Source organism: Dasypus novemcinctus, chromosome 10 (assembly GCF_030445035.2).
Source record: "Dasypus novemcinctus isolate mDasNov1 chromosome 10, mDasNov1.1.hap2, whole genome shotgun sequence".
Lineage (NCBI taxonomy): Eukaryota > Metazoa > Chordata > Mammalia > Cingulata > Dasypodidae > Dasypus > Dasypus novemcinctus.
Window position 1 is genome coordinate 735,254 of NC_080682.1, and position 24,741 is coordinate 759,994.

At 56.3% G+C, this 24,741-nt stretch overlaps 2 protein-coding genes across 5 annotated transcripts in view; one reads left to right on the forward strand and one right to left on the reverse strand.

Moving 5' to 3' along the window:
* Positions 1-781: 781 nt before the first annotated feature.
* On the reverse strand, positions 782-3,482 carry LOC131279947 (uncharacterized). Of its 3 annotated transcripts, none has more exons than XR_011649821.1 (3): positions 2,979-3,359; positions 2,114-2,588; positions 782-1,673 (listed from the first exon to the last, which is right to left on the reverse strand). XR_011649821.1 is itself a non-coding variant. In XM_058304913.2 (3 exons), exons 1-3 carry the CDS (start codon positions 2,996-2,998, stop codon positions 1,049-1,051), a joined length of 999 nt encoding a protein of 332 aa, XP_058160896.1. In that variant the 5' UTR covers positions 2,999-3,359; the 3' UTR covers positions 782-1,048. The 3 variants fall into 3 exon arrangements, 1 of the variants encoding a protein (XP_058160896.1); XM_058304913.2 differs by having other exon boundaries at positions 2,235-2,588; XR_011649820.1 differs by having other exon boundaries at positions 782-2,588; positions 3,294-3,482.
* Positions 3,483-7,644: 4,162 nt separating this feature from the next.
* Positions 7,645-24,741, forward strand: part of AP2A2 (adaptor related protein complex 2 subunit alpha 2) — a 113,156-nt gene continuing 96,059 nt past the window's right edge. The window contains exon 1 of one of the 2 annotated variants that reach the window (XM_058304891.2): positions 7,645-7,960. In XM_058304891.2, the coding sequence (XP_058160874.1) occupies positions 7,894-7,960 (67 nt within the window). In that variant the 5' untranslated portion in view covers positions 7,645-7,893. The remainder of the gene's footprint in view (positions 7,961-24,741) is intronic. The other variant, XM_058304892.1, reaches the window with a different exon arrangement.

Genomic DNA, 24,741 nt, shown 5'->3' on the forward strand with positions numbered 1-24,741 from the left:
TTCAGAGGCTGCTCCCTGAGCCGAGCCTTGTTCTCTTTCTTTCAAATCACGTTTTCTTCTCTCATTTCCCTGTATTTCCTGCCAGGACACCCCCAAAATCTTTCCAGGGGGCCAGGGGCTGGGGGTGTGGTGAGGCTCATGCCGTCCACCTTCGGGAGGCGCCGTGCTCTCCTGGCAGGTCTGCTTTCCTGCTGCCCACGCCAGCATCCAGGGAGCTAAGCTGGGTTCCCTGAGCATTGCACAGGCCTGGGAAGGCAGAGGAGATCCCAGCAGACCTGGGGTCTCAAGTGGAAAAGGCACTGAGCCACCTCAAGAGGCAGTGAGTTTGGGTGTCTTTGGACCTCAGAAAGGTGAAATCCACTCAGGGTCCACTCTAGGCCAGTGTAGCGGACACCAAAAGTTGAGGGAAAGAGGCACAGAGAACCCAGCCCCAGCCCCCTTTGCAGAGCTGCAGTGGAGAGCTGGGGGTCCTCCCAGTTGCCAGCAGGAAGCGGTGAGCCTCTCAGCTGCACAGCCCTGGCCAAGAGCCTGCTAACTGGGTTGAAAATAGACTTCCTAAGCAGATACACATCTGCAGGAAGGATTAGAGTCAACGTGGCATAAAAAGAGTTAAGAGAATCAGAACTCTACTGTATGGGAGCAGGTACACACCTGGTGTTTCACCGTTTTGGGACTTTGAAGACAACGTAAAGTTCACTTTGTGTTACCTTTAGCCTATTAAAAGTTTGCATTATCGAGGCACATGAGAAGATTGTGTTGTCAATGCAGACAAGCTACAGCATTTAAAAAGGAAATAAAACATACTTAATTTATAATCTCATTTGGAAATGCTGAAGATGCTTAATTGACAAAGTTTGTAGTTGGGACTAAATGGTATGCAGAGACCCTTGAAGCTGAATGTCCAGTTTGCTAGGGGTATGAAAGGAACACCAGCATTTGGAAAACTGAACCTAAAAGCCTAAGAGATAGGACTTGGAATTTGAAACTAGAATAAATCCAGTCCTAACTGCTTAAACTTGAATCTGAGTATAACCGCTTTGCCTGGGTGCTAAGTGCAGCTCCCAGCCCCCATTTCTGGCCCAGGCTCTGAGATGTCCGGTGTGGGTGGTTGGACCAGCCCCCCCCCACCCTGTCTGCTGCAGCGGGCTGGGAGGACAGAGGGGCAGGGGCAGGGCACTGCGCAGCGGGGGTCCTGCAGAGACAGCCTCCTCCTGCCGGCTGGCCCCCCCAGCACTCTGTGACCAGGTGCGCTTGCCCATTCGGGGTCCCCAGCCTGAGACCTGCCTCTCCAGAATGGCTCTGGGGACGTCCATCCCAGGTGGGTGTGTCTCTCCCCACTTGCGCGGTCAGCACAGGCAAGGCCCTTCCTGGCAGTGGCCCCCACGGGAGGCCTCGGCCCGGGGTGACCCCGGGGGCAGGGCGCAGGCCACTGCTGCTGCCTGTGTGCTCTCACGCCCGGCCTCGGGATGGTCAGGAAGAGGGACCCGCTCCAGAATTTCCTGCTGCCGCACACCCACCGCTTGTGGACAGGGACATCCGCCGTGGCTGCTGGGATAAGCAAAGTCCAGAAGCAGGCGGCTCCCGTGCCTGGGGCAGAAGCTTCCGGATGCCACTGCAGAGCCAGCACAGCAGATTTTCTGTCCGGGATTACGTGCACGGCCACACGCGAGTCCCTGCAAGTCCATCAGGCCTTGGTCAGGACTCCGGCCGAACCACGTGCACCCTCCCGGGAGCAGGTACCGGGCCAGCTGCTGCTCCGTGCCTGGGTCTGCACTCGGGAGAAGTGTGTGTTTAGCGGCCCCCAGATTTGTGCTTCCGGAGCTCCCCAAACCCACCTTAACATCGGGGGGCTGGGGTTGGGGGGCATGGTGTTGTGGGACCAAAGAGGCAGCGTTTCCTGGTGGTTACCCCCCAGCCCAACCTTAAAGCGAATCTACAGTTCATCGTGCCGACTGGAGGACGCGGGGGCGTCTGGTGAGCCTGGTGGGCAGCCGGCTGCCGGTCGGGCTCCAGGGTGAACAGACACTTGTTCTGGCAGAAGCCTGGGAGGTTTTAGCAGCCGCCTCCCCCCAGGTGCCTCCGGCAGCATTGCCTGTGGCATGGGGACACTTACTGCTTGGCTGTGCTTGTAAGGAGAGGAGGGGCTCGTCGTTTGGCCTTGAGGGCGCGATCCGTCTGGCTAGGGGTGACAAGCCCCCAGCAAAAGGGCGCAGACAGGGGGTGTCAGGGCTGACCTGGCAGAGGCAGTCGGGGGCGAGGACTTGCGGCCCGGGCCGGCATGGAGCTCCGGCGATGGAGGCCGCCTTCCAACAGTGGCTGGAGAGGCCGGAACGGCTTGCACTCGGGGTGCCCACGTGCCCACGGAAGGCAGGAGCGAGCGCCTGCGGAGGAGGGTCTGGATCGATCGGGGGCAGGTCTCAACCTCGGCCACCAGCACCCACGTCCCCAGAGGCCTCGGGGCCCGGCTCACTGCGTCCTTCTGACAGGCAGTCGCCAGGGCAGTGGACCAGCGTGGCGCTCGGCAGGATGGGGAGACCACCAAAGCCCCTGAGCAGTCAAGTGCGGCGTGCAGGCGTTGCAGCTCACACCTGCGGGGAGACGGTAAAGGCAGCCTGCTGCCGTTGGGGCCCTCTGCTGCTTCGGGGGGTGGAGGCTGTGCGCCCTCCCCTAGGACACATCCTTCCGCCTGCCTTTTAGCGTCCCTGAGTTTTAGGGGGGCGCAGGGCTCCCGACAGAAGTGCTCATTTCCCAGCCTTCCTCATAGCCAGGTCTGTCCGGGTGAAGCAGCTTTGGCTGCGGTGGGCGTGTTTGGGCAAGATCGCTTCTGTATGAGGCAACTGCTCGCCTTCCCCTTTCCGGTCTCCCCTGCCTGGAAATGAGGACGGGTGGGGCACCTGCCTTGAACCCGGAATGGGTGCTGCCCACTGAGAGCCTCTCTGCCAGCACCCCTGCCCCCCATGCCCCACGGGAGGAATGACCTGCTGACTTGAGCTGCCATGGGGGTCCACGTTGACAGTTTAGCCTGCGCCCTCAGTCAAGCGAGAAAGAGCAGAGCCTTCAGCCCCTCGGGCGCTCCGTATTTGCCCAGGGTGGGTTGGATTTGCTCCAGTAAGGAATGCCAGAGCAGCAGCCGCGCCTGTGAGGGACCCCAGCGCCCCCCCGGACGGTGGGGCAGGAGAACGTGCTGGACACCTGGCCGAGGGAGCTCAGCGTCTGTCCCCTCCGGGGGCGGCAAGCTCAGCCGCACATTGAGTCACAGGGGCATTTGTAAACACGACCCGTAGCCATCATACCAGAATCCGAGGGGCCTCCCCGCAAAGCCGCCGGCCGGCTCTGCAGGTCAGGAGGGGCTCCTTGGCCCTCCACTTCCAGCAGCCCTTCGGTTCCTGCCGGGACGTTGACGAGGCTTTGCTGTGGCTGAGCTCATCTCCTCCAGCTGAGTTCTCAGGAACGAGGGAGCATGCACAGGCCGGCCCTGGACAGTCAGCACTCACCGGCTGGTCCCCAGGCCCCGCCCTGAGCGGCCGGCTGCGGCAGTGAGCTCGGTTCCCCAAGTTAGTGGTCTAGAGCTGGTGTCCAGCGACCCCCAGAGGTCTCGGGTGCCTTTCTCCAGTCTTACGCACAGGTCTCTGGGAAAGGCGGAGAGAGATGCACAAGCGCGGTGGCGAGGTGCTGCGGCTTGAACTGTGTTCCCCCCGAAAGCCAGTTCAAATCCCGCCCCGCCCCGACGGTGCCCTTCCTTGGAGGCGTCATTAGTGGACGAGGCGCCCTGGGGCAGGGTGGGTGCTGAGCCCATGGGCCCGGGCTCCTGTGGGCAGGGGAAAGGGACACAGAGACCCCGGGGGAGACGGCCGCCTGCAGACGAGGAGAGGGACTCGGCGACGCGCCTCCAAGCCACGGGACGGCCCGGATGGCCGTGAGCCCCAGAAGCTGGAGGGGCGGGAAGGAGCCCCCCCACGGGTTTCGAGGGGCACGGCGCTGCCCACGCCTTGATTCGAATCGGCGGCCTCCGGAACCGGTGCTGGAAGGTTACGGGCATTTGAACAGCACCGGTTTGTGGGACTTTGTTGCACTCTGGCCCCCGAGGACAACATTCCTGCAGGTCTCCCCAGGAAGCCTGCAAGGGGGGCCGACGCCTCTTTGCCAGGGCTGGACTTTCCTTGGCCACCCCAGGGGGCGTCCCGTCTGCTGGCCCATGGGTCCCTGAGCGGGCAGCCCCTACCAGAAGCTGCTACCACAGCCCCCCACGGCCCCCCCATCTCAGGCTGTCCCATCTCCTTTGAAATCAGGGAGCCCCCTTCACTGCCGTGCCCCCAGCTGGCCTCCAAGGACGACCCAGGAGCCGGTTCTGCCTCCACGCGCCCTGGCGGGGTGGAGGACGGGCTTCCTTAGGGCAGGCTGGGCCGGTCAAACCCACCTCCGGGCCCTGAGCCCTTCCCTCCCTTGCATCAAGGAATTCCTGGCATTTCAACCATGCTTAACGGGCGCTGCCGGGAGCCGGCTTCAGGCCTAGCAGCCTGGAGAGGGAGGCACGCTCAGCTGCCTGAGCTGGCTCTGCTGACCCCAGAATCGCCAGGGGCGGGGGTGCCCGCGGCGACAGAACCACTGTCCTGGCCTGCTCTCCGGAATCCAGCCTCCCATGCTCTGCCCACGTTCTCGGGACTGCAAGCCTTCCCCACCAGAACGTGGCTCTGTGTTTGGACGTGTTGGGAACTGGACCCTGTCCCCGGCTCTCAGCAGTGGGGCTGGGGGATAATGCCTTTTCTCTTGCAAAGAAACTCCTGCAAGCGGTGTCATTCCAGGGTCCCCAAGCACTGGGACCACTTCTTCAGAGGAGGGGAATGGGCTGTGGGGAAGCGGGCTTGTGGGGAAGTGGGAGTTGGGCGGATCGGGGCCCCCTGGATTAGCCTGTTTCTTTGGGGTCCTCTTTCACCCCACCTGGCTCCAGCTTTCCCACGAGACATTTGGAGAGCCCGGCCTCTGTGGCTCTTTCACAACTTTCAGCTTCCAGCTCTGTGTGTGGCTTTGGGCTCCCCCATCTCGTGGCTATAAGAGGTGAGGCCCGTGAGGCTGCAGGCAGCTCTCCCCCATGTGCTGGGACAGGAGGTGGGGATTTTGAGCGTGTCGCTTTTCCGTGGTGGTCCAGCAGCCACCTGTCACAGCGTCCTCAGGTTCCTCGCGCCCCAGCAGCCGTCCAGGCAGGGACACTTGCTCCCTGGAGCCTTGCCATCTCTGAGCATGCCGTTCCTGGTGACGATAGGTGACGCCTGATCGCAGGGGCAGCCACTGGGTGCCAAGGGCTGCCAGGCCCCTATCCCCAGGATGAAGCTCAGGGTGTCCAGCCACACCCGGGCCAGAAACCAAATCCAAGTCCCCATTTTCCGGAAGACCTAGCCCACTCCAGGAGTAATTCTTTACCAGCCATTGTTCCGGCCACGGTGGAAACCAACTCTGACTAATTTAAGCAAGAAAGAGATTATGGGCAGGAAACCGCGGCACTCAAAACCAGCTGGAGGCCTGAGCAGGTTCAGGTCTGGGTCGGGGCCAAAACCATGGCTGATGCCACGGGAGCGACTGCTAGGGATGCCACGCCACAGGCACTGCTGCCCCAGACACCCGTGGCCACGCTGCGTGCTCGCTGCTCTCCAGGCTCTGCTGCCCCAGACACCCGTGGCCACGCTGCGTGCTCGCTGCTCTCCAGGCTCTGCTGCCCCAGACACCCGTGGCCACGCTGCGTGCTCGCTGCTCTCCAGGCTCTGCTGCCCCAGACACCCGTGGCCACGCTGCGTGCTCGCTGCTCTCCAGGCACTGCTTCCCCAGACACCCGTGGCCACGCTGCATGCTCGTGGCTCCCCAGGGCCTTTCTTTCCTCCTTCACGATGTGAGTCTGGGATGCCCACCTGTGGGTCTCAGGGGCCAAGGATCGAGGCCCCAACCCTGCCCACAGGAGCAGTGACCACAAGGGGCCAAACCTGTGACAAGGGTCCAGCTCAGGCAATGAAGAAACCAACAGGCTGCCAAGCACGGCACGCTGCTGACAGGTGGCCTCTCCCATGCCGAGGGGGGACCATGGCCAGGTGGTCCATGTGGACTTGGGCCGGAGGCCTGGACATCAATAAGCTGTCCGATGGGGAGGCAAAGGTGCTGAGAAGAGCTCGCTGGCTTTGCCTGGGCAGCAGGGGACCCCTCAGTGGTCCCAACAACAGACGTTCTCTGCAAAGAAACCCAGGGCCAGCCCTGGGGCAGGGTCTTCAGGCCTCGGGGTGGGGGAGATGCCTGCTGTGGTCTGAGGCCCTGGCCAGGCTCCGTCTCCGGGAAGCCCCTGTGTCCACGGCCCTCCAGCCCTGCCTGCCTCGCCTTGCCTGGGAGTGCCTGTGGGAGTGCGGGCAGGGATCTGGGGTCTCTGTGCCCTCCCTTTGGGCTAGCCCGGGCCTGCCCCGGCTGTGGGTGTCACATCCACCAAGTGACGCAAGACAGGCCTGTGGCTTCCATGGAGAGCCCACCAGGACCCCTTACGAGTCCTCAAGCCGGGATTGGTGTGGCTTTGGGGGTGGGGAGGGAGCCCTGGAGGAGCCTTAGATCTGGGCAGGGGCTGCCGGCTTCCTCTGCTCGGGCTGGGGCTGGGGGATGCCTGCCCTGGGGACTCTCCTTTCTCCAAGAAGTCCTCTGCTGGCCTGACTCTTGTCCCTGTCTTGAAAGTGACCGGTCCTGGCACAGGTCCCTCGGCGGCCACCCCCGTGGCCAGGACAGTCCTGTCCTAGAGAGCTCCAGGACTTGGGTTGCCCTGGGGGTCCCGGCCCAGCACTTCAGGGGGTCCTGGCCTCTCGAGGGCAGGGCACAGCCCCACCTCTGCTGCCCCAGCCTCAACCCCGGCCTGAGCAAGTACCAGGGACGGCGGAAGTGAGCCGGAGCGGGGACAGAGGTCTCATGGGTGGGCCTGGGCCTGGGCCAGTAGGGAGCAATGGCTTCATAAAGAACAGACCCTGGCGGTCCAGGTGGGCCAGCTGCACACGGGCGCCAGTCGCAGTGGGTGTGGCAACGCAGCCAAGGGCTGGGGGGGGGCACCTGGGTGTGGACTCTGGAAGGGCTGGGCTCTGCAGGCACCTGGCCTGGTGGGCCGTGGGGGGCAGTCCTCAGTCTCCGTTTGTGAAGGAAGGGGTGGGCTCTGGATGACCCAGGTGACTGCCCCGCCCCTTACGCAGCCCTGTTCGCCAAGGTGGGCAGCGTCCAGGGCAAGTGCTCCTCACACCCCTTCCCCGGCCCAAAGGATGCAGGGAGGTGGTCTCCAATCTCCGGATCCTGGGGGTCGCTGCGACCCGCGCCCTGCCTGCCTGCGCCTTGCACATCCGGGCCCACGCAGCAGTTAGAAGTCCCCCGTTTCTTCCACCTGGACAAGCAGGGAATCTGGACGATGCTTTTGAGCGCCGAGGAAAGGCTCCAGGCCGAGGCGGGCAGCGCCCTTGAGTCCTCCCTGCCCTGGGCCCCCCGAAAACCTCGGTGCACCATCGGGCGCTCGGGACGCACGTGGGCGCCCTCGGGAGCCGCGGCCCGGACGCCCCGCGTGGCAGACCCAGGCGAGGAGTAAAGCGTCGTGCCCGCCAGGGGGCGCCCGACCTCCTGCCCGCTCCGCGTGCCCGCCCCTACGTGCTCGCTCCCGCGGCGTCCGCCCCGGCCGTCGTCCGTGCGTGCGCGTGCGTGGCAGCGGCCGAGAAAGCGCCGCTCGGATCCTGTGGCGGCTTCTCCGGAGGAGGCTCCCCCTGAGGCGGCTTCTCCTGAGGCGGTTCCTCGGGCGGCGCCGTGGGGCGGCCGTGACGGCGACCCGCGCCCCCCGCGCCCCCCGCTCCTCCCACTCCTCCCGGGCCCGCCGCGGAGCCCGCGTCCCGGGGCCCGAAGATGCCGGCCGTGTCGAAGGGGGACGGGATGCGGGGCCTGGCCGTGTTCATCTCGGACATCCGCAACTGTGAGCGCCCCGGGGCCGCGGCGGGCCTGGCGGGCGGGGCGGGGCCGCGTCGTGGTGCGGGAGCGTGCCGCTTCGGCCGGGTGCGGGCCTGCGGATCTAGCGGGCCCGGGCGCACCAGGCGGGCGGGGGCGCAGGCCCGGGGTGCGAGGTCTCAGTACTGGGGTGCAGGCCTGTCGGGCAGGGCTCGGGGCGGGGGTCGGTCGGGCCCGGGGCGCGGGGCGCAGGCCCGGGGTGCGGGCCTGGCGGGCGGGGGTCGGGCGGGCCCGGGGTGCGGGGTCTCAGTACTGGGGTGCAGGCCTGTCGGGCAGGGCTCGGGGCGGGGGTCGGTCGGGCCCGGGGCGCGGGGCGCAGGCCCGGGGTGCGGGCCTGGCGGGCGGGGGTCGGGCGGGGGTCGGGCGGGCCCGGGGTGCGGGGTCTCAGTACTGGGGTGCAGGCCTGTCGGGCAGGGCTCGGGGCGGGGGTCGGTCGGGCCCGGGGCGCGGGGCGCAGGCCCGGGGTGCGGGCCTGGCGGGCGGGGGTCGGGCGCGGGTCGGGCGGGCCCGGGGTGCGGGGTCTCAGTACTGGGGTGCAGGCCTGTCGGGCAGGGCTCGGGGCGGGGGTCGGTCGGGCCCGGGGCGCGGGGCGCAGGCCCGGGGTGCGGACCTGGTGGGCGGGGGTCGGGCGGGCACGGGGTGCGGGGTCTCAGTACTGGGGTGCAGGCCTGTCGGGCAGGGCTCGGGGCGGGGGTCGGTCGGGCCCGGGGCGCGGGGCGCAGGCCCGGGGTGCGGACCTGGTGGGCGGGGGTCGGGCGGGCGCGGGGCGCGGGCACGGGGTACGAGGCCTCAGTATCCGGGTGCGGACCTGGCGGGCAGGGGCCGGGGGCGGGGTGCGGGGCGGAGGCTCAGGACAGGGTCTTCGGTGGCGCCTGGTCGTGGGCTGCTCGCGCGGGGGCTTTGGCACGGCCGCGGGGGCTTCCAGCGAAGACGCCCTGCCCCAGCGTGATGTCATCCCGAGCCTTCTGTTGGGCCTTCTGGTAACGGGTCGTTTCACCCAGCGTTTGGTATTCGCTCCGGGAGTGGAAACGCACCGGTGTGCTCCCGGGACGCCTGTTTGGGTGCTGGTTAGGCCCTGATGAGATCTCTCCCTGTGCTTGAAACGATTCAGTACCCGAGGGGATCCGGGCTCCCTGGAAGGTCAGGGTGCGGGAGGTTGCCGAGCACCCCGCTGCTGTCTCTGAGCACAGCGTTGTCCTCCCCGGGTGGGAGGCCAGGAAGGCATGACCTGGTGAAAGGGTGCCCTGCTGGGTGACCGCAGATGTGGCTTTTGTGAGCAGACTCCTGTTGGTATTGGAGAGCAGCCCCTTTTATTAGATAACATAAAAAACCAGGCTCTTGCCTGGTGTGTTTTATTTTTACTTGTTCTCCACCAACTTGTTGGTCTTATGATGTCTGATACCTAAGCTGGAGCTGCTATTTGGAGGAGTCTCTAGAGCCTCGTCCATGTGTAGATCCTGTTGTACTGCGGCTTCTCTTTAAATTCTCACCTCCTCAGACTGGAGTGGAATCCCGGGATGCCAGTCCCAGATCTGGCACAGACTGTCTGTACTTCCCTGCCCTGCAGAGCAGGTGTGGAAATGCACCCTTGAATTGGGGCCGCTCTCTTTCTCTCTTCCTTTGCTAAACTAATGTCATCCATATTTTGAGGAAGATTGCCTTGTTCTGGAGAATGTCCGTGACCCAGTTGACGGAGGAGAATGAAGTGGAGAGCACGTTTCTCATTTTCTCATTTTCTTGTAGGGCCAGTCACACACTTACCAGACAGTCCTCTGGGTCCTGCTTTCCATGGGCTGGTGCCTGCCACGTAGTAAGAACTCAGGCATGGCCAACATTTGTTCACTGACACTGCGTAGCCCCAGCCTTCTCCACCTCTCCACTGTTGACATGGCGTTCCTGTGCCTTACAGGATGCCAAGCAGCACCCCTGGCCTTCACTCCCCCCCGCAGGCGAGAGAACCAAAACTGTCTCTGGACACTGGCAAATGGCCCCTTGGGGGCAGAGAACCACTTAGCCATAGGACTATCCCTGCCCCTAGGAAGAAGGGGAGCCGGCGTAAATGGCTCCGCTCCACCTTCTTGGTCAGCCCCCCATCAGTCCTGGGGCTGTGCTTCTCAGGTGACTCTGTGTCCCCCAAGGCTGCATGCTCCCCAAGGGCAGGGACCGGGTCTTTCTTGCCCATCATGTCGGACCCCCATGCCGCTCAGAGCCTGGCTGGCAGGCGTGCGAGCTGAGCAAATGGAGAGCTGAGCGGGCCAGAGAAGGCGTCTTGGGCTGGAGCTGACTTTGGAAGATGTTTCACGGGCTTTTCAGGTAGAGGGCAGCTGTGTTAAGGCCAGGACGGCCTGGAAGAGCCTGGAGTGAAAGTTCAGAGCAGAGTGCGAGGCAGTGGCCAGGCAGGGGAGCTGGTTCCAGGGAGAGGGTCACTACTTCCCCTTTCCTGCCCGCCCCTGTGAGGACAGCCTGACCCTGACCCTGCTTCTGCTTCTAACCAGCTCCTGCCCTGTAGCCCTAGCCAATGAGCCTGTTTCCTCAGCTGATGGGGGGAGTGGAGCCTTTGTGCCGAAGTATCGTTGAGGTCGCTTTCAACCCTAACGGCGCAGTTCCTGTGTATCTTTCAGGGCTCGTTTCTGAGCTGAGTGAGGGGGGCAGCGGGCAAGGGGAGAGCATGCCCTTCCTCTGGTTGTACTGTAAGTTGGTGTCCACTGCCCCTGGACTGACCGACGTGACTGCTCTGAGGGGTGGAGTGGCACTGCATGCCAGGCCCTGCCTCAAGCCTAGGGTTTAGGGAGCGAGCTCAGTAGCTCATAAAATTAACTTGATCTTTTCCATCGACTTCAACCCAGGGACTCCTGAATTCTGCAAATGTGAGTTCAGCGTGTAAGAGTTTTTGAAGTGCCTCTTTTTTTATTTTTAATTAAGAAAAATCATTCCTTTCTTTAGTCCCAGGTTTTTTTTAAAAGATTTATTTATTTATTTATCCCCCCCCCCCCCCGCACCCCGGTTGTCTGTTATCTATTTTGCTGTGTCGTTTTCTTTGTCTGCTTCTTTTGTCAGCGGCATGGGAATCTGTGTTTCTTTTTCTTGCGTCATCTTGTTGTGTCAGCTCTCCTGTGGGTGACGCCATTCCTGGGCAGGCTGCACTTTCTTTCTCGCTGGGCGGCTCTCCTTGTGGGGCACACTCCTTGCGCGTGGGGCTCCCCTACGTGGGGCCACCCCTATGTGGCAGGGCACTCCTTGCGTGCATCAGCACTGCGCATGGGCCAGCTCCACACGGGTCAAGGAGGCCCGGGGTTTGAACCGCGGGCCTCCCATGTGGCAGACGGACGCCCTAACCACTGGGCCACGTCCACTTCCCCAGTCCCAGGTTCGAAGTAATTATTGAGTCACAGGAAATTGGCCCCAGCCCCTTCCCCCTGCCTCCCATGGGACATCTTGCACAACTACCTGCAGCTCCAACTCCGAAAAGTCAACATGGGTGCACCACACTGAGCTTAGTCAGATGCCAGGTGTTCTCCCTGTGCTCATTTGTGAGCGTCAGTGTTGGTCTGTGCTGTTTTAGCACACGTGTGGCTTGGTGTAGTCCCACTACAGTTGAGCCATCCCATCACTGCACCTTTGGGCCACCCCCTTACAATCCCTGGTAACCACTAATCCAGGGGCTCTTAACCAGGGGACCCCAAAGGTCCATGGAATGATTTCAGGGGGTCCGTGAGCTTGAATTGAGAATTCAAAAAAAGTTATTCTTGTGGGGATGTAATATATTTATTTAAAAATCCTGTGAACTTAGTAAGGGGTCTGTGGTTTTCACCTGACTGGTAAAGGGGTCCTTGGGACAAAAAAAGTTAAGAACCTCTGCCCTAATCTGTTTTCCATCTCCATAGTTTTGTGATTTCAAGGATGTTATGTAAATAGAACCAGACAGTATGTAATCTTTAGAGATTTAAAATTTTTTAAAAAAATTTCTAACAACTTTTCTTTTTTAAAGATTTATTTTATTTATTTCTCTCCCCGTTTCCCCTGTTGTCTGCTCTCTGTGTCCATTCGTTGTGAGTTCTTCTGCGCAGTCTGTTTGCATTCTTGTCAGCGGCACCAGGAAACTGCATCCTTTTTTTTGTTGCGTCATCTTGCTGCGTCAGCTTTCTGTGTGTGTGGCGCCACTCCTGGGCAGGCTGCACTTATCTCACATGGGGCGGCTCTCCTTGTGGGGCACATTTCTTGTACGTGGGGCACCCCTATGCAGGGGACAACCCTGTGTGCCATGGCATTCCTTGCATGTGGCAGCACTGTGCATGGGCCAGCTCACCACACTGGCCAGGAGGCCCTGGGTATCGAACCCTGGACTCTCCATATCGTAGGCAGATGCTCTTATTAGTTGAGCTGTGTCTGCTTTCCTAGAAATTGACTTTTTCACTCTGCATCATTCCTCTGAGGTCCATTAAGTTGCTTCATTAATTGGCATTATAGTCAAGCAGTGAATTCTGAGAAAAACAAAGAGCTGCTGTAATTGGGAAGATAAGACAACTATTATTTGTGAGTTATTCAGTTGTTTTGGAACTTTTACACATGTGATCTATCAGCAGGAAAGTCATATAAGCTTCAATTAACATATCTTTATGCATTGTTACTGATATATCAACACTAGACTTTTTTTTTTTAACTTTTTATTTTTTGAAGGAATTTCAAACTTACAGGACACTTGCAAAAATAATGCAAACCCCCAATAGAGAACTCCAACATACCCCTACCCTCCTAGATACCCAGATCTACCAATTTTAATTTTGCTACCTTTACCTTACATTCTTTCTACCTACTTACCTGTCAGTCTGTCTGTCCATCTTATCTCTCAATCAGTCTCTTTTTTAAACATTCAGAGCAGGTTGCATGCATTATATTCCTTGAACACAATACTTCCATGTACATTTCTTTGGAATAAGGATATTCACTTATGTAATCACCTTAAGTGAAGTTACCAAGTTCAAGAAATTTAACATAGCTATAAAGCATGCATTTTATGTCCCACTGGTGTCCTTTTGAGCCTTTTGTCCTCCATTCTTAGATCCCCTGTAGGATTATGTGTTGAATTAATTTCCCATTCTTTCTGCCCCTGGTATCCTGTGCTCTTTTTCTGTCTGTGAGTTTGCATATTCTCTGATAGTTTCTTTGTGGTTACAGTGGACTTACATTTAACATCCTGAATCTATAACAATCTCCTTTGGTTTGATGCCAACTTCATTTCAGTAGCACATACTGTGTTCCTATACTCCACTGTCCCTCTACCTTTATTTAGCTTTGTCACAAAATACGTACTTATACCTTAAGCATCCCAAACCATTGATATATCATTGCATTTTATACCTTTCCTGTATAGGTCCCATGGAAAGTAAAAAGTGGAGTTACAAATAAAAAATACAATAGTACTGATATCTATGTTTACCCATGTCAACGTTTTTACTGGAGATCTTTATATCTTCATGTGGCTTCAGGCACTTGTCCAGTCTTCTCCTTTCCTTTAAACCAGCAGAATTCCCTTTGGCATTTTTTGTAGGACTGGCCTAGTGGTGATAAGTTCCTCAGTTTTGTTTATCAGGGAGTTTCTTAATCCCTCCTTCATTAAAAAAATCTTTTTTTCTCTCATTTTTGTAAGTTCAGTTTTGTTTGATACAGAATTCTTTGTTGGCAGTTTTTTGCTTTCAGCACTTTTAATGTCTTCCCACTGCCTTTTTTAGCCTCCATGGTTTCCGATGAAAAAGCAGCTTAATTTTAGTGAGGCTCCCTTGTCCATGACACGTTGCTTTTCTCTTGAGGGTTTCAGAATTCTCTATCTTTGGCATCCGACAGTTTGGTTATAAAATGGCACGGTGTGGGTCTTTTTGGGTTTATCCTGTTTGAAGTTTGTGAGTATCATAGAGGTGTATAGTTGTGTCTTCCATTAAATTTGGGAAGTTTTAAGCATTATTGCTTTGGCTTCTCTCTCTGCCCTCCCTCTCTTCCCTCCTGGGCCTCGCCCTGTGTGCAGATGGGCACACCTGATGGTTCCCTGATCCTCAGGCCCTGCTCACTTTTCTGCACTCTCCTGCTGCCGCTCGGACCGGGTGATTTCGATCGTCTTGTCTTCAGGTTCACTGGCTGATTCTTCTCCAGCGCCAATCTGCTGTTGAACCCTCCGGGGAACTTTGCATTTCTGTTACTCAGCTGTCTGGATCCTTTCCCTCATTTCCTTCTCTCTATGGATATTTTCTTGGTGTTCATCTCTCGTTTTCCTGATTTCCTTTAGTTCTTTGCCCGTGTTTTCCTTGAGCGCTTTGAGCATATCTGGGATCATTTTTGAGAAGTCTCTGGAATGCCCTGGGTCTGGTCCTCGTCACGGACGGTTCCTCAGGCTTTAATCTTGTCCTGGCCTGGCCATCGCTTCCTGTTTTTGTGTATGTCTTGCACTCTTTTGTTGAATCCTGGACATTTTGATATTTTGAAGTGTTATCACTGGAATTTAGACTCTGTGGTGTCTGTTTCTTAAGCTTGTATCCAGCTAGTGTTAGGACAGCTTTCCTTGAATGCCAGGAGCTACCAAAAAAAAAGAAAACACCTTTTCCATTCTTTGCATGTTGGCCTGTGGGCTCCTTCAGCTTATGTTAAGTTGAGATAATAGCTCCAGGCCAAAGCTTGGGGGCCTGCCTGGTCCTTTCTGCCAGTGGTAGGTCTAGTCTTGGGAATGTGCAAGTGTCCCAGGAAGCCCCCCTTTACACAGATGGTGTGACATAGGTTCCTCGAGGTCCCGGCCACTGCACTGCGTGTCCAGGGTCAGCACAGCCTGCCTGCCCACAGGGTTCTGCAGGAGGGCTCGGTGAGCTGCCCTCTACAGGCAGGGCAGGTTCTGCAACTGCAAGGCCCACAGGCTACCGCGGTCAGAGTGGGCTGACGTTCACGCTCCCAGAACGTGCGGGAGGGTGGCCCTGCGCCCTCCAGAGGCCTCCCGCTTTTGTGCGGTCTGCTCCTATCCTCGGTGTGCTCCCTGTCCCGCAGCCCTTGACTGTTCTGGGGCTCTGAGAAGGACGCTCCTGCCAGTTTTTGCTGGTTATTCAAAGCTTTAGTTGGGGGCGGGACCCTGAAATGTCTTCCTCCACCATTTTGATCTTGACTTTTGAACGGAAAAAACACTGCTGAAAATGGACTGCATGATAGTCAGGGACGTTACGAAAGGGGAGAAGGTGTGGGTCCCTGTTACTGTGCGACCAGCCATGCTGCCCGTGTGTAAGCGGTTACCCTTCATCCCCCCGCAGGAGCTGCTCAGGTGCCTGTGTGAGGGGCTGGGTGCACAGGTGCCCAGCGTGCTGGGGTGTTTAGGTCACCCCTCCAGTGCTCATGGGAAGGAGGACAAGTGCCGAGATGGAATAAGCAAGCGGACAGAAACTAATGTCCCGTGTTCTTGAAGAGAGCGGTGCAGTTTTGTAGCCCTACAGTGATAAACTGGTAGAATTAGGATATCCTTTGTTCATTGTGGTCATAACAAAACGTGGGCCCTTCCATTTCTTCTAACTGTTAAAATTGAGCACCTCTTTGCATTGTACTTTAGCATGACTAAAATAAAAAAATGGTTGGTCCATAAAACTTTTTTATGAGTCATAAACTGGACTTGGAGAAACTGTGAACATAAAAATTTAAATTCTGCTTAAACTTCATTGTAAAAATTAAATGTGAAATTGATACTTAATTTTCCTTTATAGCAGTAAAGACCAAAATCAGCGTTTGTCTGCTTTTTAATTTTGAAGGCTCTTAAAATTTTTTAAAGTTCATTTTAGTCTTTCTACAGCCAATGACTGTCCATTTTTAAAAATGCTGACTTTTAAAAAAGAATGCCCTTCTTGCATATTCTCTTTTGCACTCTTAGGCATAATTTTTATTCCCCAGAAACTGATTTGGGAAGTGTGTGGTGGTGGGGCCATGAGAGAAGCAAACCACTGTGTCAGAGGGTCGACGTTTCTGCCAGAGGCGGCGGCTGCCGCTTTGGGGAACCTGGCGCGCCCTGAGCTGGGTTTCCTGAGCTCCTCCCTTTCCTATGTGGCAAGGGAGATGCCAGATAGTTGCCGTTGCGTCTTTCTCTTCTTAACACAGCTTTCGTTCTGTCGTTGGAAAGGTTTTTGGCAACAGTGTCAAGCTTTTGTAGAGTAGAGGTTTGGAGTGGCTTGAGTGGCATTTCCTTGGCTCTCTAGAACTCAGATGGAGTCAAAGTGGAAGGGCAGATTGGAGTCTGCTGTAGGAAGTGGTATTTGGGGGCAAGTTTCTGCACTGGTATGAATGGAGAAATTCGAATAAATGGTTGACTCCTGAGTGGGAGAAGCTGGGAGATGAAGCACTGTGAGGGTCCTTGGAATGTACCCCATCACTTAACGGGTCCCTGAGCTTGGAGCCACCTTCCCTGAGAGCAAGCTTCAAATCCCATAAAGCTCTGGGAGCAGAGAGTCTTTCTTTAGGTCTGTGGTAAGCGTGTTTGGCAGGCTCTGGGAAATCTTAATGTGCTTGCAGGCTGCTGACCCCACAGTGCAGGGTGGTGACAGCTTCTGTGCATGCACTGGCTTCCAGACTTGGTCCCCGGCTTTGGCTGAGGGATCAGAGGCCCAGAGCTGTTAGGGAGGTAAGAGGAGTGGAAGACAGCACGCTCCGTCCCCAGGGAGCACATGGACTAGGAGGAGATGCACCTGCTTATGGAGCACCTGTGCATAGCACTCCAGACCGCAGCAGGGAGGATCAGGATGTACAGGCAGGCCCTTGCCTCGGGGGCTGCTCTGATTGGGAAGTGGGGACCCCGGGGGGTTGGGAACAGAGACAACCCCGTATGTTTTTGTGCCTGGAGCTCCTGGGCTCCAGGTCAGACTTTAGCTCCTCCCTGCCTGCACATGGGCTCGTTGAGCATCCTCTTTTCCTGTCAAAGTGCCCACTGTTCTTCCCCGCCTGGTGATGAGTGGAGGGCAGAATCAGTAGGAATGCCACCCTGGCTGCCAGCTCCCCCACTCAGGGCCTGGCCTTATGTACCTAACACCAAGGTTCGATATTGAAGCCACAAATTTGGGAGTTAGAAAGTAGAGAGCTTCCGTTAGCTTCCCACTCTGTGTTGAGTGCATGAATAACTTTCCCTCCAGCTTAGAAAATAAATCGCATGACACCCTCAAAGGAAAACAGAGACCAACAGTTGTCACCAGATCCTGTGATGCCAAAGATCGAGGTGATTGCTCTCCTTCTCCGGAGGCCGGCAGCACCTGCCTTCTCAGCGGCATGACTCGGGCATTGCTGGGATGTGCAGTTTTATTAGGAGGAGAGTTTCATGGTGGGTGGGTTCAAGTGGGGGGTCCCCATGTCGAGGCAGGTGCCGCAGCTGTGTGGGAAGGCCCCGTGGCAGCGTTGCACGGAGTAAATGGTGTGCAAGTCAGAAGAGACCCGTTTCTAAGTGCCCTGGAGACCAGAGCTGGGCAGAGCACCGAGAATGGGGGGCAGCATGTGGGGCAGTGGGTGTGCTGTGGGGGAGGGGTGGAGGGAGCGGGCCACCTGTCGTGAGTGCTGCGCTTCTCACACAGGCAGCACCTTCCTGCCTGCGCAGGCAGCGCTTCCTGCCAGCAGAGAGGAACAGGCTAGGAAACAGGCCACACAAGCTTCCTTGGTGCCAGGGCACCTGCGGGGGTCCCAGGGTGCAGGCGTGGGGACCTGGCGGAGGGGTGGGCGTGCTGCCAGAGTTTGAGAGGGTGGACCCCAGGGGAGCCTTGTGGGGTGCTGTACTTGTCCCTTGCTCAGTTCTCTCTGAGCCTTGAGTGGCCGACTTTCTGCTGGACGTGTACACTGTGGAAAACACTGTCCGCCCAGGGGTTTGGGTCAGACTCCAAGTCCTGTGTGGGAACAAGGTCAGCCCAGAGCCTTCATTCTTGCCCGGAATTTCAACCCAGTGAGAACTGGAGTGGTTTTGGATTCATTTCTTTCCCCTTGTACTCAAGATGCTTCCCATTTACCGCTCTTCCCTCTTGCCCCAAAGATTTGCTGTCTTCTGCCTACAGCAAATCTTTGGGGCAGGAGGGAAGAGAGGTAAATGGCCTCTACACCATCCAAGTTGACATTTTTGGTTTCTGTTTATTTTATTTATTTCTCCACCCCACCCTCTTTGTTTGTGCTTGCTGTCTGCTTTCTGTTCGTCTTCTTTTTAGGAAGCATCGGAAACTGAACTGAAGACCTCCCATGTGGGAGGGAGGCATCCAATCACTTGAGCCACCTCCACTCCCTGCTTGTTGTGTTTCTCGTTGTGTTTCCTCACTGTCTCTTCGTTCCATCACCTTGCTGGGTCAGCTCGTCACATCAGCTCATCGTCTTGCTCATCTTCTTTAGGAGGCACTGGGAACCGAACCCGGGACTGCCCATGTGGCAGGCAAGTGCCCAGCTGCTTGAGCCAATCTGCTTCCCTTTGTTTCTGTTTATGCCGTAGTGTTTGCGCCCCTTTGAGTTGAGCCCCTCAGTGGCAGCACAAGGGTGTGCCAAGGACTGGCTTCTCAGCCGTAGTGTTCTGTGGGCAGTCCTGCTTTGTGGGAGGTGGTTGGATAGCAATTACGATTTTCAGTTACAGTTTAAAAAAATCTACAGATAGCACTAAATAGATACTGAATACATCCTTTCAACACGGCGAATGGAAAAACACAGCAGGAAAATGACTTTTAAAACACGTTTGGATTGCGTTTATTTTCTTGAAGAAGTCCTTTAGCATGTATATATACACATATACGTAGTTTTGTCATGTACGGAACAACCAAATCAGGATCTTACTTCAGACCTCACTTGAACCTGTAAGAACCCACAACCCACAAGCCTTCTGTGGTTGGATGTGTGCTGAGTTGCACCGGGTGGTGGCACAGGTGAGCCAAGTCCCTCTACCTGGGACTTTTCAGATGTCTTCCTTCCCTGAGCAGCAGGCTCACGGTGCCAGCTCCTTTAATCAACTTACATCTCTGGTTTAGTTGCTTCTCTGTTTTAAACTTTCCTTGTCTTGCTCTTCAGTTATGATTCGAGTTGTTGTTGCACAGTGCAGCACATCAGCTTTCCCGAGAGCTGGGGAGGGGCAGGGGAGGGCCATGGCCAGGCCTCGCTGGGGGCTGCCCTCCCAGCAAGAGGGAGTCTCCCTGTCCTGCTGGGTGCTGGTCTGCCCTGTGTCCCCTAAGGCAACATTTGCTGAAGGTCTAATTTAAATCAGCCAGGAAACATTTCCTCACATTACCTTCTTATTGTTTTGCTATAATTTTCATACAGCCCCAAGAGTGAAGGGTGTTTTGAAGTCTATATTTCAAAATCAATTTCTTTTGCCTGCTCTATACAAGGAATTCTTCTAGGCACTGGGGATTCAATGGTTAACAAAATGGACAAAATGCCCACCCTTTCAGAACTTGATATTTCCATGAGCGCAGACAGACAAAATAAATAGAAAAACGCACCTATCCATCTATGTGTCTCCATCCATCTGTCCTTCTGTCCATCATGGGGAGAAGTTAAGCGGGTGAGGAGGAGGAGTGAGTGGAGAGGGGTGGCTTGTGGTTTAAAGGAGGGGGTTGGCCTGGTGCCTGGAGAAGAGGGGAGCTGCTCCTTGGGACTCTCTGGTGGGGGCCCGGGGTTGGGGAGCGTGTCCGTGGGGAGGGCGTGCAGGGCGGGCCCACGTGGCCTGCAGGGGTCAGCACAGTGTCTGAGCGCAGCAGTGATGGGATCCAAGTTTTATTTGCATTTTTTAATAAAGATGTATTTTATTTATTTATTTATTTAATTTAATTTTATTTTTGTCTTTATTTTTTTAATATTACATTAAAAAAATATTAGGTCCCCATATACCCCCCACCCCCTTCACCCCACTCCCCCCCATATGTATTTTGTTGTTGTGTCGTCTTGCTGCATCAGCTCTCCATGTGTGCGGCGCCACTCCTGGGGGGCTGTGCTTTTTTTGCATGGGGTGACTCAGTGAGGGGTGCACTCCTTGCACGTGGGACTCCCCTATGCAGGGGACACCTCTGCGTGGCACAGCACTCCTTGTGCACGGCAGCACTGCATGTAGGCCAGCTCACCACACGGGCCAGGAGGCCCTGGGTCTGAACCTTGGACCTCCTATATGGTAGGCAGACACTATTAGTTGAGCCGTGTCTGCGTCCCCGTTTATTTATTTCTCTCCCCTTCACCTCTGCCCCCGTTGTCTGCTCTCTATGTCCATTTGCTGTGTGTTCTGTGTCCGCTTGCATTCTTGTCAGCGGCACCCAGAATCTGTGTCTCTTTTCATTGCGTCATCTTGCTGTGTCAGCTCTCCGTGTGGGCGGCGCCACTCTTGGACAAGCTGCACTTTTTTCCCGCTGGGTGGCTTTCTTTATGGGGCACCCTCCTTCCACATGGGGCTCCCCTAAGCAGGGGACACCCCTCATGACATGGCACTCCTTGAGCGCATCAGCGCTGCGCTTGGGCCAGCTCATTATAGGGGGAGGCTCTGGGTTTGAACCCTGGACTTCCCGTGTGGTTGGCGGACGCTCTATCCAAGAGCCTACCTGTCGGGTGGAAAATGAGCTGTGGAGGACTGACCCAGGAGACAGCGGGGGGCTGTGGTGGGAGGCACTGCTGGTCGGACCGCTGTGGGTACTGGAGGGGCGTGCTCGGCCCTGGCCTGCGCTTGCGTTGCTCTGCTGCCTCTCCATCTCATCTGAGCGGCGTGTCTTCTCTCTGCTGCCTTTAAGATGTTTTCTTTATCATGGTTTTCAGCAATTTGATTATGTCATGACTTGCACTTTTCTTCTTGTTTCTTATGCTTAGGAGTTGAGCTTCTGAGATCAGTGGCTTTATAGTTTTCACTAAATTTGAAGCATTTCTGCTGCTGTTTCTTCAGCTTTTTCCTGCCTGTCTCCCCTCTCTAGGGACTCTGGTTGCTTGTGAGTCCACTCAGGCTGTCCCACGGTCACTGACGTGCTGCTTGTGCTGCGCCAGTCGTCCTCCCTCCCGTACGTTTCACCTTGGTGGTCATCAGCGTCTCTGCTGGCGAGGCGGCGTCCTGGTCATCTCACCGCAGGTGCTCTAGTCCTCAGGCTGCAGTTCAGCCTCGCAGCACGCTTAGGAACCTGCGCCTTCCCGGCGTGCAGACCGTGGAGCAGCTCCGCACCCTGTCTGCTGAGCCTGTCGTCCGTGTCATTTTTGGGTTTCTTCCTGTTGACTGGTTTTTCCCTCTCTTGCTGTGGGTTCTAATCTGTCTCTTCACTTGGTAATTTATTAAATTGGATGACAGGCATTGTGAATTTTACCTTATTGGGTGCTGAATACTTTCGTATTCTTTGAATGTCTTGGCCTTTGTTCTGGGGTACATTTAAGCTTCTTGGAGAGAATTTCGTCCTCTTGAAGTTGTGGAAACACTTGATCCTTTCCTGACGGGACCAGAGCAACCTGGGACCAATTTCACCCGCTGCGTGCAGCAGCCTCCTCAGCACTGTCCTCGATGCCCACCCTGCCTGGTGGACCTCTGCTCGCTTGGACACCACCCACAGTGTTTCTTCAGCTGTCCTGCTGTCATCCATAGGCTCACGGTATCCAAGCGATCGCTGCCCCCCAGGGCCTTTTGTCTAGTGTCTGAAGCCATTGTTTCATGTATCGTGTCCGGGTTTTTAATTGTTCCGTGTGTGAGGGTAAGTCTGGACTGTGTTTGTAGCCAGCAGGTTTTGGGGACAGATGTTGAGTAAAAGTTACGTATAGGAGATGTGCTCAGAGGAGTGGTCTGGGTCAGGGAGCAAGCGGGGTCCTGAGACGCCTCACGCAGCGCCTGGGCCCAAGGCTACTCGCCTGTGACATGGCAGGGCCCTGGACTCGCACTCAGACTGACGGCCTTCGCCTTCTCTCTGCACCGCAGTGCTCTTCCAGCTCCTGGGGGGCAGCCTCCAAGTGCAGCCTTGGATCCCTCTTTTTTTAAGGCTCCTCTCTCAAGTGCAGTTTTGTTCCTGTGAAGTTTCTTGAGGTCTACAAAGATGAACCTTCCTTAATCTGATGTACCCGTGAACAGAAAGTCACGGGTCTACAGTGAGAGTATACGTAAGAAGTGGAGATGTAGCAGGAGGAGGAGGGGGCTTTAGAGCAGAAGCCCCTGCTATGCTGTGGTCAGACAAAATGTCTTGAGTCCTGGACCTCTTCCAGTGAGTGGACATTCCAGATGGGCAGGTAGAAAAGGAGGCTTATGGCACAGGAGTGAAGGGATGGGCAGCCTGCTCACCGTGGGGTCCGTGCTGGGGGTGGGCTCTGCGGGCCACACAGATCCCCAGATGCTAGGGAGCTGGGGACAGGTGCCTCTGAGGCAGGCCCGTGGCTCTCCAGTCCCACCTCAATGGAGTGGCCTAGGATGAATTCCTTTTAACTTGGTGCCTCAGTTTCCTCATCTGTAAGAAAAGATCCTTTAAGAGTGTTGGGATTAAATGAGTTGTTAGATGTGAAAACTTTTAGGAACTGTGATGGAAACACTAGTCGCTGTTTATTATATATATATATGTATATATAAAATTTTTTCAAAGATTTATTTTATTTATTTCTCCCCACCCCCCCCTTACTGCTTGGTTGCTGTCTGCTCTCTCTGTCCATTCACTGTTCGTTCTTCTGTGTCTGCTTGTCTCCCTTTGTTGTGTCATCTTGCTGTGCCAGGTTTCTGCAGGTGTGGTCTGTCAGGTCTCCGCAGGCATGAGCCAGCCTACCTTCACAAGGAGGCCCTGGGAAGCAAACCCAGGGCCTCTCATATGGTACACGGGAGCCCTGTTGATTTAGCCACATCTGCTTCCCTGTATATATATTTTTAAAAGGCTTATGTATTTTTTCACCCCCCTTGTCTGTTCTCTCTGTCCGTTTGCTGTGCGTTCTTCTTTGTCTGCTTGCCTTTTCTTCAGGTAGCACTGGGAACTGATCCTGGGACCTTCTGGAGTGGGAGAATCTCTTGTGCCACCTGAAATCCCTGTTCTGTGGCATCTCTTACTGTCTTTCTTCTATGTCTCTTTTTGTTGCGTCATCTTGCTGCGCCAGCTTTCTCTTTGATCCAGCTTACTGCGTTGGCCAGCTCCCCCCTTGGGCCAGCACTCCATATGGGTGAGCTCTCTGCTTGGGCCAGCTGGACCTGAATCGAGCTCTGGACTTCCCATTTGGTAGACGGCAGCCCAATTGCTTGTGCCACAACCATTTCCCTATTATATATTTTAATAATCAAAGATTAAATGACTTAAATACCCAACAGGGAAGGCATGCTAGACAGACTGAGCTATGCCTGTATACGGAGCTGGGGTGGAAAGAAGCCTCTCCTGCACCCGGAACGAGGCCTAAGTGAGCACCCGCGGGTGAGGCCCCATCTTTGAGGCGAGTGCGCAAGTACTCTGCTGAGGTGAGCGTGCAAGTCTACTGTGGCTCCAGGTCCAGGAATGGCGCTCTGCGCAGGCACGGATGACAGCAGCGGCTGTCACTGGGCCTGAGCTACAGAGCCTGTTCCAGGAAGTCAGTCTGCGTGGGGGGAACAGCTCTGGGTGGAGAAGGGCTTGCAGGACCTGGGCCAGGCCAGTGTCGGCACCGAGGCCTGTGGGGCGAGAGGCGGTGGCTGGTGAGCTGGCATGTCCGGTCAGCACGGGCGCCATGCTCCCCAACTGCCTGCCACGTGAGTCTGAGGGAGTGCAATGGTGCGGTGTTGCTTTCGGATGCACCTGGTCTCCTTCAGCTTGCTTTTGCTCAGGGCAGCAGGACCTGTCCGCCGCCCAGAACCCCCAGAAGGCAAAGCCGTGGCGCCTGTGCTAGGCCTGACCCGTCTCCTGCGTGACTCGCGGGCCCCACGCTGCTGCACGCTGCACATCCCTCACTGAGCGAGTGCTTTATGGGCTGAACACACACAAGCCAGTGTAATTAGGTTTTTTTTTTTTTTTAAAGATTTATTTTATTTATTTAATTTCCCCCCCTCCCCTGGTTGTCTTTTCTTGGTGTCTATTTGCTGCGTCTTGTTTCTTTGTCCGCTTCTGTTGTCGTCAGCGGCACGGGAAGTGTGGGCGGCGCCATTCCTGGGCAGGCTGCTCTTTCTTTTCACTCTGGGCGGCTTTCCTCACGGGCGCACTCCTTGTGCGTGGGGGCTCCCCCACGCGGGGGACACCCTTGCGTGGCAGGGCACTCCTTGCGCGCATCAGCGCTGCGCATGGCCAGCTCCATACGGGTTGAGGAGGCCCCGGGTTTGAACCGCGGACCTCCCATATGGTAGACGGACGCCCTAACCACTGGGCCAAAGTCCGTTTCCCTGTAATTAGGTTTTGAACGAATGACTTAACCACATGGCAGGGACAGGTGGGGAAGGACTAGCCCAGGTGAATTTTGTGCAGAGTATTTTGACTGTATAACTTAAAACCAAGGACAAAATACTGAAAAGTAATTTGTTTTGCACGGCTGTGTAGGTTATGTATTACACTATTTTCCTGCATTTTCTAGGACTGGGCAAATAAGTAATGCATTGTGGCTACTGGGAGCCCAGTGTCTCTCTACTGGGGAAGGGGTTATGAAAACAGGAGGAAAGGAAAGGGTGGCTGTGTGGTAGGGACTGGAACTGGGAGCACAGGTATGAATTTGTGGCTTTAAAATGTGCTCTGGGATGTGAGCGTGTGTGTAGAGAGCTACCTGTGCCCGTCACTTTGTCTCGTGGTCTTCTCGGGGTGGTGGCGCCCTGTGGCTCTGAGCACACCCCAGCCCAGACCTTCCAGAAAGGAGCCA